This window comes from Aythya ferina (genome assembly GCF_964211825.1).
Source record: "Aythya ferina genome assembly, chromosome: 10".
NCBI lineage: Eukaryota > Metazoa > Chordata > Aves > Anseriformes > Anatidae > Aythya > Aythya ferina.
Genome location: NC_140306.1, coordinates 8095634 through 8107441, shown reverse-complemented (window position 1 = coordinate 8107441; position 11808 = coordinate 8095634). Strand labels below are relative to the sequence as shown.

General features: G+C 45.8%; 1 protein-coding gene across 1 annotated transcript in view; it reads left to right on the top strand.

The window, feature by feature from the left end:
- The first annotated feature begins 1286 nt into the window (after positions 1–1286).
- Positions 1287–11808, top strand: part of PTPRG (protein tyrosine phosphatase receptor type G) — a 397969-nt gene continuing 387447 nt past the window's right edge. The window contains exon 1 of the mRNA XM_084530728.1: positions 1287–1884. Coding sequence (XP_084386854.1) covers positions 1800–1884 — 85 coding nt within the window. The 5' untranslated portion in view covers positions 1287–1799. The remainder of the gene's footprint in view (positions 1885–11808) is intronic.

Here is an 11808-nt window from a genome sequence, read left to right as displayed (position 1 = left end):
GATTTTGGGGGAACCTCTGACAGTTGTCAGAATGATGCATGTTGCTGGGAGAAAAAGAAAAGCATTTGTGCGGGGAGAAGGGGGCTCTGGCAATACCCAGCACAGTACTGGGGGAAAAAAAAAAGCTGTATGATTTTGTGGCTGGCCTCTGGCAATACCCAGAATGAGGCATAGTACTGAGGGAGGAAAAAAAAAAGCTGTGTGATTTTGGTGATGATTCCTGGCAATACACAGCACAGCATTAGATGAAAAAAAATGTATGATTTCTGGGGGGCCTCTGGCAATACGCAGCATGATATGCAGTACTGAGGGGGATGCGGGGAAAGCATCTGATTTTTGGGGAGCCAGATACCCTTGGCAATACTTGGACTAATGGTGCTAGGGGGGTGTCATGGGAGGGGTGGGGGGTGCTGGCCAGGACACCCAACACCAAGCCCCAGCCTCCTTCAGTGAGGGCAGTGTAATGACACAAGTAACTTCCAAGCAGCCTCCATCTGCATATGAGTGCAAAATGTGAAATTACGAAGGGCAGAGTCCCTTGGCTCCGTTCCAAGTGCCCCCTGCCCTCTGCATTCATAGACACATACACACACACACACACATATATAAACATACATACACATACACACACATATCCATTCATACATACATATACACATGCTCACACGTGTTTACATGCAGACATGTACACAGAGTGATGGTTGGACCAGATGATCTTGAAAGTCTTTTCTAACCTTAGTGATTCTATAATATGTACACACATACATACACACACATATACGTACATACACATACAGACACATACACATACAAGCACACATATTCACACACACTCACACACACATATACAGACACATGTACATATATACACATATATACACACATACATACATATACACACAAATACATGTATTCACACACGTACAAATACAGATATTCTCTCTCTCTCTCTTTCACACACTCACACTCACACACACACACACATAAATACATTCACACACAGACACACACAGACACACACAGACACAGACACAGACACAGACACACAGACACACACACACACACAGACACACACACACACACACACACACACACAGACACACACACACACACACACACACACACACACACACAGAGACCCAAGGCAGCCGCCGCCGCCCGGCAGTCCCAGCCCGCGCCGTGTGCGTGCACACACGCGGGTCCCCGCGGCACAAGCGCGCCCCCGCCCCACCACCGCGGCCGCTTTAAGGGCGGCGGGGGCGCGCCGCCGGGGCGCCCGGCGCGCCGCCGCCTCGCCTCTCCTCTCTCCCGTCTCTCCTCCTCTCCCCGCTCCTCTCCTCCTCTCTCCTCGCCGCCGCGCCGCGCTCCCTCTCCCTCGCCCCGCTTTAAAGTGCGGGCCAGGATCCGGGCTCGGCCGGCACTTCCTGTGGGGCGGGATGGAGCGCGCCGGGGCCCCGGCTGACCGCCGCCCGCCCGCCCGTGCGCGGAGGCGGCTCTGAGCGCCCGCTCCGCGGCATGCCCCGCGCCCCGCCGCCCGCCTGAGCCGCCCCGCACCGCCCCGCTCCGCTCCGCGCCCCAGCCGAGCGGTCCCCCCCCCCGTTTTCTCCGGGGGCGCGGGGAGAAACTTGTTTTCAACAAGTTTTTTTTTTTTTTAATTTTTAATTTTTCCTTTTTTTTTTTTTTTTTTTGGTTTTTCCCCTCTCCCCCCCACCCCCCTCCCTCCCCTTTTCCTTCTCCGTTCTCTCCGCGCGTGAATTGTTTTAGCCCCCTCTCCCCCCTTTCGATGTGCGGCTTTGGACATGCGGAGGCTACTGCAACCGTGTTGGTGGATCTTTTTCTTGAAAATCACCAGCTCCGTGCTGCATGATGTGGTGTGCTTCCCCGGTGAGTGTGCCGCGAGGGGGAACCGGCGGGAGGAGAAATACGGGAGGGATCCCGGGGCCGCCGCCACGCGTGTCCGTTTTCCCCGTGGGGCTCAGGGGGGCCCCGAGTGCCCCCTTCCCACGCGTGGCCCCCACGCCGCTTCCCTGCAGGCTGCTGCGAGTGCGGCTCCGCCGTGTGTCCCCCCGGTGCCTCGCAGCCCCCCCCGGCGTGGGGCGGCCGCAGGGGGGTCCCCGGCTCCCTGCCCGCTGCCTTGGGGGGCTCCCGTTGTGCCGCGGGACCGGCGCCCCCATAGGAGCGCGGCTCGGTGCCTTGGTCCCTTCCTTGCAGCCCCCCCAAAAATCAAACTTACTTATGCGCCGTGCTCAGCACCCCCCCAGCCCACTCGTGACCTTGCCGGGGCCGCTCCGCACCCGGGGGCCGGCTGGGTGCAGCCCCCCCAGCACCCAAACGAAGCGGAGCGACACCCTGAGCCCACCTTGCTTTTCCCCTTTCCCACCCCATAACTCGTCTCAGCTCCCCCCTCATCCCCGCACCCCCACCCCAAAACGCCGCGGCCGCTCGCCCCGCACCGGGACCCGCGGCCCCAGCAGCGCCCCCGGCCCGGGGGAGCCCGCGGGGCTCCGGCCGCCCACCAGGGGCGCTGTGGCGCTGTGCGGACCCCCCGGGTCCCCCCGGCTCCGCGCCCCTCCGCTGCAAGCGGGCACGAAGCACGCCCGGCTGCTGGGGACCCCCCCAAGTCGAGGGCTCCTTGAAAATGACTTAACAGCCCCCCCTGCTTGAACACCCCCATGCATTAAAAGTCGTGGGTTTGTTGGTTTATCTGGTCCCCGCTTCGGGAGCCCACCCTGCAGGGGGGAGTTTTGGGGGTCCTGGCTAGTTCGAGCCCCCTGCCCCGTGGGGTCTCTGCCCTGCATCTCCTGCTGGGAGTCCCGGTGTGTTGCCCTGCTTGAGGGCTGTGTCCAGGTGTGCAGACGTGCAAAAGAAGTAAATTCTGGAAGCTTTATAGGAACTTCCACTTTTTTTTTTTAATGCACTTAATTTTTTTTTCCTAACCCCAAGCACGGAGATGAGCAGGTAGACTTGTCATATCCCAATCTTTCCAGCAGCTTCTGGGATGGTAAAATGATTTGAAGCAAAAAGAAAATAAGCTGGAGAGAGGGTTAATACCTCTGCAGCTCTTGAAGAAACATTTATCTTCTTTGTATTGATTTCTTCTCAATTTCAGCCCTCAGAGTGAAGCCTTTCTCTCTGGTTCTGATATATATTGTACAGTAATTACATCTAGAAGGCAGGCTGTAGGAACGCTTCAGGAAAACAAGCTATGATGTAGGTTTAATATGACAGTATTGTAAGGCGTGCTGATTTAGATCAGTTGTGTTTGAACCAGATAATATTTGCATTATGGTTTGAATATAAAGATGAATGCGAGCAGAAAGCAGTAGGTCTGTGGATGTTTCCGCATGTAGGTAAACTCTTTAATGCTGGAAGTAGGAGCTGTAAAACAGCTGGGTAATACTTAGCCACGAACAGCCCTGAAACATGCCTAAAGGTTTGCTCGGGAAGCAAACTGTTTTCCAGGAGGGCTTTTATGCATTTAGTCTCCGTACTGAGCTACCATGTTAGACCTCAGTGACTTCCTTACTCTTTTATGCCTTCTTCTGAAAAGCGGTAATGTCTGGTGTGCGTGCGTGCAGGGGGGCGGTAAGTGAGACGTCGTGATAAACAGGGACGCTCAGACTCTGATCTGGTACATCAGAGATGCCCGAGGCAGGAAAGCTGCAGGGAGGATCTCAGTGGACTATAACAGGACATTGGTGCTGACAACATCCAATGGCAGATCATTGGAATTTGTGTTGGCGGGGAATCCCGGCTGGTTATTAACCATTTAGTATCTACCGCAAGTATTTCAGTTCCTTTAATACTATTTTCTGGAGAGAGGATTAGAGAACTAAGGTGTCTGTGTGTTAAATAACAAGCATCATTCCTCCCTCCACTTCGTATCCACTTTTCTTTCAATGAAAGAGGTCACTATTTATTTTCTCTCCAGCAAGTCACCTTACTTTGTAAAGAAACATAAAGGCTGTTTTTCCTTTGTTCACCAACAATAAACGAACCATGCTGAAAATAAGTCTTTGCAGTTTTCTTTTGTTAGGAGGATTGTAACAGATTTTCACTGTTTAAGTAGGTATCTGTGTTGCTGTTCCTTTGGTTGCAATAAGATGAAGGAGTCGTTCTTGCATTAAAAAAAAATACATGGGTAAGGTTTTGCTCTTTCTGAAGTGTTAAGTTCAGTGTATTTCTCCGTGGGCTTGTCATTGGTATTTGCTTAGTAAATCAGACTAAGACAAGGTGAAAGAGGATGTTTCCAGTGGGTCTGTTTGTTCATTTATCTGAATGCACAGTACCAAAAATCAGCAAGACACAAACATTAATGTTACTGTGCTATCTTTGCTACATAGTTTCTCAGTGCTCTGTTCAGAGACAAGTGTTTGTTTGTTTTTTTTTGTTTTTTTTTTTTTTTTAAGGAAAAAGCACACCTTTGTGCACTTTGCAGCTGTTGCTGTTCCTATCCTGTCATGTAAGGAGAGGTAATTGTTCACATTTTCTTAAGCTAGATGCATAAATGAAAGTAATTTTCTTAAATTTAGATTATCTCTCTCTTAATAAATCAAATTGTTGCCAATCTGGCATCTGCCTGTAAATAGGTTTTGTATTTTGAGTCTTCTCAGTTCTGAGCTGAGAGTTAATTTTGCATGTAACTGTTTTCTGCTTGGAGGAAAAAATATCCAAGGAGCTTTTCCCTATATACTAATCAAATGCCGCTCTGGATATTTTTTAAAGGTACCAAAAAGGCTAGCTCTGTTTATTTGAGGTTTTACAGAGGAAGGTGTGTTGTGCACGTAGAGAAATACGGAATGTACAGGAGAGGGCCCTCCAAGACTTTATTTAGTCCTGTGGCTTTTATGAAGATAACACTTCTTACATTTTAATTATCTCTTATTTTCAGTGCCTTTTTAAAATACAATTTACATTCTGGGAAGTCGCTAATGGTGTCCTTGCAGATAAAGAATGTTGAATGAGCTTTCCCAAGCTGTATGAGCTGAGCTTGCTAGTATGCTTCTTGGGGGGGAAACTCGGGGAGAGCTTTGCTATCTGTTAGCAGCTTTACAGGAGCTGATTCGTGGTTAGCAGAGCCAGGACACAGCTTTCAAAAGCCTTCAAGCAGCCCCAGGAGCTGTCTGCGCCAGAGGAAGAGGTTCCCTAAGTTAGGGAGGGAGGAGGAGGAGGTGTCATGCAGGGTAGGGATATACAAAATGACGACAACAACAACAACAAAAAAAAGAAAATCATCTGAGGGTAGCTGGAAATTCCATCGGTCACATTAGGGCATTGAAGAGACTGAGGTTTGTGATGTCTGCAAAGCCTGTGCTCAGCCTGGGGGGTGCTGATCTGCTTGGGAGAGCAAGGGGAACTGATACCTGTGTTCTCTTGCTGTTCTCTCTTCCTACAATTCCTCTCCTTTTTCATTAGGAAATGGGGATGAAAGGGTTTTGATCCTATCCAAAAAATGGATGTTTCACTCAGAGCAGTGAGGAACTTAATGTGAGTCTAGCACAGGTGTCATATCGCTCACCTGCCCTCCTCCATCTGCACTGGGAGCCTCTGCTGAACAAATGCGTTCTGCTGAGCACTGCCGTTGGGTTCCCCTTTCCACCTCTGCTCCCCTGCCTGATCCCTGTCACAGCTGAGCACTGGGAAACATCCATTGCAGTGCAGCTTAAAGGAGAGAGAATGGTGTCAAGCTCTGTATTAGCCCTGTAAACGTCCAACTGGAAGCATGGAGAGATCTTGATACCATAGAAATCACTGAAAAAACTATTGATTTCAGTAGCATGATGGCTTCCCTCACAGTTTCTTTTTTTTTTTTTTTTTTTTTTGGCAGGGGAAATGGTTTGTCTGTAGTTACGTATGTGTGCTTAAAGCTGTTCTGTTATCAAGATGCTCAAGTTTAATAGTTGGGGTTTATATCCAATTATAGGAAATACAGATAACAATGGAGACCCTATCCAGCTTTTGATCAATGCTCAAGGACTAACTTGGAGTTTTCTGAAACAGTGTTGTTAAAAAGTTGGCTCTAGTTTCAGTGTTTGAGTTTCATGGTTGAATTAGAGAAATGGCTTCAAACTATTAATCTCAACTATCCTCAGAAAAAATGGTAATCATTTGATTGCTGCTTTTTAGCAGCCAAATGAACGTGTGGAATGATGTGCTCTAAAGCCTAAGGGTGTAGTAATAACACTGCTTTAGCTAAAATATAACTTTAATCTGAGAAATTATGAAAAAATTAGGCTCGTTTCTGTTTGCCTGAGTTCCTGTCCTTCCATTTTTAAAGATCACGGTTGCTCCTGTGTGTTGACCAAGCTGTAACTATTTATGCTTGCATGCTATGCTGCTTAGTTTGGTTCTAGCCAACAGTTTTGAAGTACTTTAGGAAGCGGAATCTCACCAGTAGAGAAAAGAGTGCTTGAAAGACATTCAGCCATCTCAGGATGCAGATGTGCTCCAAAGGGGTTAATCTATGCTTTTTTATATATCCCTTCTGGGGACTGCTTGCTTCTTTAGGTATCTAAATATCTTGACAATTTTTTTCCCTTCTTCATGAGGTGTTTAAACTCCTGTCAATGTTTCTTCCAAGTGAAAATTGTAGACCTGCAACTTCTTGTACCAGGCTGTTGGGAGTGTCACTTCATCGATTGCCAGAGTAACTCCCAGGAAGAATTGGCCTGTATCAGCTTTGCAGAGACATGCAGGGTTTGGAAGCAAAGCAGAGAAGGAAGATGTAAAGGAACGTGCACTGCCATACTGAGCCGGGGAACCTGGGGTGGGACCAACTGGAGATGCCCAACTGGAGAATAACTTCTGATGAAAACAGCCAGTTTTTACATTTCTGTGTCAAAACATTTAGAGGGGAAAAACCAAACCAGAAAAGCCATCCTTGGATATAATTAACTTTGCCATTACTTGATATCTTGCGGTAATGCTGCTGATTGGGTTATCCGTGTTGCAGGCGAGACATCTGCATTATGTGACCTGTGGTAAGTCGGACTGGCTGCTTCTAATGCTGATACCACACGATAGAGCGCTGCAAAGCAATGTTACCGTTGCAGTGAGGACAGAGGTACTCATAGATGCAACAGGGCTACACTGGTCATGCCTTGAAATGCTTGCCTTTCAATGAATGGTCCTCTAGGCACAGCGGCCAGGATGCAGTGCTGGTTTGTGCCTTGAGCTGTCACGTACTTGTAGCCTGAGCAGAGGCTCTTCCAACCCAGAAAATGAACAGATGAAGGAGGGTGCAGAATGCAAGCAAAACAGGGAAGAAATATACTCTGTGGGTATTACTGTTTTGTTTTTCCTTTTATTTGGTTCTTCATAGTATTGCTGGGAAGCTGAGGGAAGCAGTGGTAGTGAATAAAATCTATACCTGATGGAGGGAGGACACAAGGCAGTAAAAAACGAAATAAAGATGTTCATGCAATCACTGTAAGATATGTTTTTATTGCACTGAATGGGCTCACCTTTTGGCAATTTAAATTATCTTTGAGAGAACTATGGCTAAGGTAAAATCAGTTAGTACATGGCCTTGTTTTTTTAATGTGGTTTTATTATGCATCTCGAAGTTTGCTTGGGAGGTGAAGTACTAGCGTTCTTAATTATCAAGTCATTTGAATAATGATGAACCATTTTCTAGAACTTAAAACTTGACCGCATCGTGCACCTGCCAGCAGAACTGACACGTAAAATCTCAATTGACGTGGGTGTTGCAGTTTTTCTATGCATAAATGCTGCAGTGATGCCTGAATCTGTTTATCCTGTGGCAGTGTCTGCTTTGAGGGACTTTGCATTCATAGCATGGAGGCCTTTCTAAAGAAAATCTAGGTGTTTTGAGACTTGGATGCTTAGTGTAGGAAAGCTGATTTGAAAAATCCTTGCCTTTGCTTGCAAATACGTAATGAATGAGACCTTGAGCCCTGAAGAGCTGCAGTGGTATTTAGGAGCAAAATGTGAGATGTTATTTGGTCTTGTGGCAGCTGTTCTCTCTTTTTGGAAATAAAATGTGCCTGTCTCCCTGACAGAGTGCTGTTAAAGTTCTTCTGCTGGGAGTCGGTTTATTCTGCTGACAGTAAAAGAAAGCTATCTGATAACTCTTTGCAGGCGAAGCGGACAGTTGTTCAGTTTTCCCACATTTCACTTTTTCCATCCTTTGTCCTTGCGGGAGGCTTGTAGGAGGCATTGGAAACGCTATAATGCCTGCTTTAGTCTAAGCAATGCCTTGCCCTTTCTTTACTTCTACAAAAGCACCTGCAATTTGGATTATTGTTTTTTAGCAATCTGAAGTCTTAGACCTGGAGCTCAGTGCTTTGTTTGTGTGAGACGGGTTGAAAAGCAGTGTCTGTTGCTGCAGAGTGGCAGAGGCCCTCACTGTACGAAGTGGTGAGCAGGAAGCAAGCAAGATACGAAGGCAAAAGCAATTGTGCCCTACGCACCCGATGAGCCATTTTTCTACTGAAGGAAGTGGAAATGCTGCTTCTACCCTGACACTTGCTGATCCTAAATGGTGAGCAAACTACTTTCTCTGGGCCTCATTCAGTTTCTTAAACATGGATGCCTGTGAAGAAACCCCTGCACTGAGGACCACTACTCTACTTTGTGGCACAATTTGGTGTCCATGGAAATGCTTCTATTAAATCTTTTTTGTTTTAAGGTGTAGTGGAGTTAAGGATACACATCTCATTTTAGACCAGGTTTAGCGATTGATTTATTTATTTTAATGGCTGGATGTCTATATAAGCCTCAGCTTTATGGACCTCAACATGCAACTGTACCCTCCAGCCAACCTCGTGCATCTCCATGCTCTGTGGATTGGATACCTTTCATATCCTCCCTGGCTCCTATGGGAAACCAAGTTGAGACAACAAAGATGCACAGTAGCTTTCAGATAATTAAGTACACATCCACATTGCTGTCTCAAGTGAGTTTAGGGATTAATTTTATTGTTGACTTTCATTGGGATTTAGATTCCTAACGTGCTTTGGCTCCTGGAGATTATGGATCCAGTCAAAGTAGGGATGAGGGCTTGTGTGGCATAACTGTCCCTTAAAAGTTGCATCCATTTAGCAGGTGGAATTAACAGAAATGGTGGAGTGTTTCTTCTTGTTGGCCTCTGTGCTACTCGTAACTAGTTTACTTATTATTCTTACACTGCCAGAGCTTGTGTATTTTGTATTTAAATCCGTGTTTAAAATACAACTAAAATTTGCCTGTTGACAGCAGTTGCATCATCTTTTAATTGGTGAGAATAGCTAATGGAGTATTCAGGTTCTAAAATTAGTTGTTTATTTTTCTTTTCTTCTTTGCCCAAGGGTTTTGCATCAGATTATATGGCTTCTGCATAACTGTTTGTGTTCCAAAGCAACACCTTTGTGTGGTTTTAGCTATTTAAGTAAGTGTTAAAAATACGGGCTCGGTGACAGCAGTTTCAGAAGCTGTGACTCTTTAAATTGTTTCTTACAAATTTGTTTATTCATTGTAAAGTGCTTCTCTTTTGTTTACTGTGAATTAATTCGTTGTTATCTTTGTAAACCTGGGGCGCAAAATGTGCAAACTTACAGTGTTTTATCTTAGCATAATGACAGGTCCTCAGCTTTTGCAAATTGTCATAGCACCATTGATGCTACTGTTACTGTGGCAGTCTCCACCAGGTGAGGATTTGTGTGTTACTGTGGCAGTCTCCACCAGGTGAGGATATGTACCCTAACTCCCATCATGTGATCCTTCTGAAAAATGACTGTACATCTTCTTTTCAGTATTTCCATTTTGTCAGAGGTGCATGGTTTTGGTACCCTCTCTGTGGTTCATGGAGAGTTTTTCTTTTACTGTGTGATTCTCCCTGCTGTGGAGCAGGGATGTCTAGTCCTGTTTAAATGCTGGCTCTCTGGGGGGATGCTTGTCATGTGTATCAGTTCCTGGAATCGTACTCGTGGGCTGTGCTTAGTTTTTTGACCAAAGCTGTGGCTGTTGCAAAGGAAGGTGTTAAGTTTTCTGTCAACAGTTGAGTTGTTTTTTAAACAAGCAATTATTTGTTTGCCTATTTTGAAGCAAGGCCCAACTCTTCTCTGAGTAAAGCAGCTACCAAAATAAATAAATTACCAAAAAAGTTATTGCAAATATTCTGTGATTATTTTTCTGCAATAATTCTGTAGTTATTGGCTGCAAAGCTCATACTGCAAATGTACAGCTGTATTAACAGCTGTCCTGTTTCTGTTTCACTTTTCTCTCTTAGTTTAAAGAGCCCTCTGATATTTTCTTCCCATGACAGTACTTGCAATTTGCAATCAATCCATATCGCAGTGTCCTTCTGATTAACTCAGTGACCTGAGCTGCACAAGCCTCTTGCTATCAGATTTTATCCAGTCCTTGAATAATTTTTGTAGCAATCTTTTTTGCCTTTTCTCCAATTTTTATGCAACTTATTTTTAGAAAGGTACACACTAGAACTAAATGCTGGTTTTATTCATATTGTATATGGACAATCCTATTGCCCTTTCTGTTTGTCTGAGGATTTTCAGTGACCTATTTTTCTGCCACAGAAAAAAAGCTCATGTTGATTGTTTGCCTAGCAAGACTTCGAGATTGTTATTGGAGTCAGTGCTGAACACAATACTCTGTTCTTCAGTGGACGTGGCCTTTATCATTAATTATTAGTGTTTTTAACTTTAAGAAATTATTTGAGTAGATTTTTTTTTTTTAGTGACTTGACTAAATCTGGGATGGCACCTTTACCAATATAAAGGCAGGCTTCTGCAGTTGTAATGTCTTCAATGTGTCTCTTGCTGTTTTTTCTTTGCCACCCCTGGCCATCAATTGCAGCACCGAGCAGTTTGTAAGGGAGTAGCAGTTAGTGTGTCCAGTGCATCCCATGATGGTCCAGGTGCACAGTGCATGCAATTGGGAAATTACTCGAAATGGTTAACTCAGGTTTGACTTCTGTATTACTGTGTTGCGAGCTGTGAAATCCTCACACATTTCCAGAACAAGGTTATGGCCTTCTGGTTGGTACTGAGCCCTCATGCTTGTCCCTGACTTGGCTAGCAGTTGAGCCTCACCTGAAACTCAGAGACTGGATTGCAATTTTGATGTAAACCAAAGAAGGCAATAGATTCTTTTTTTAGGAGTGTTAAATGTTTTTTTTTCTTTGTTACCCCATTCTCTCACCCCCTTACTGTTACTCATGCTGCTATTTTTGGTAAAACTGCATTTCTTGTAGTGTCCTCACTTTCTCCTGCTGGATGCAGGTAGGAGGGAGTAGATACGGAGCAAACTGTAGGAATTTAGAAGATCTGCTCTGCTGCTGTGACTGGTTCCATTAGGATGTCCTCCCTTGGAGGCATTTTTAGCTTGCACCTGTGACTGTTTTGAGTGAGCTTGTACCATACACCAAATGAGGACAAATGATCCATTCTCCCCCTGCTTATGTGGCTCTGTCTGTGAAGGTGGAGAGATGCTTCCTTATGACTGAAGTAGAGAGGAAGTCTGATATTCCAAATGTGAGAGCCTTCAGCAAAAAGCACGCAGAAGATCTGATCCATTGCTGTAAGCTAATATTGGATCAAGTTCTGGCATGCTGAAAGGATCATAAACTTAATTGTGCTTGATTGTAGCTGATATGTCTCGTCTGCTTCAGGAGGACAGAGTGCAGGATGAGCCAGGTGGGTCCTGGCAGTGGGTGCTGCCTGAAGAGCTGGGAGGAGCTGCTAGGCAGCCTGCCAGGAAGGTTTTAACTAACACTAAAAGTGATGGACTGGGCGGTCATCAGCAGAAGGCCCTTCCAGCATCCTTCCTGTGTACCTGAAGCACCTGGTT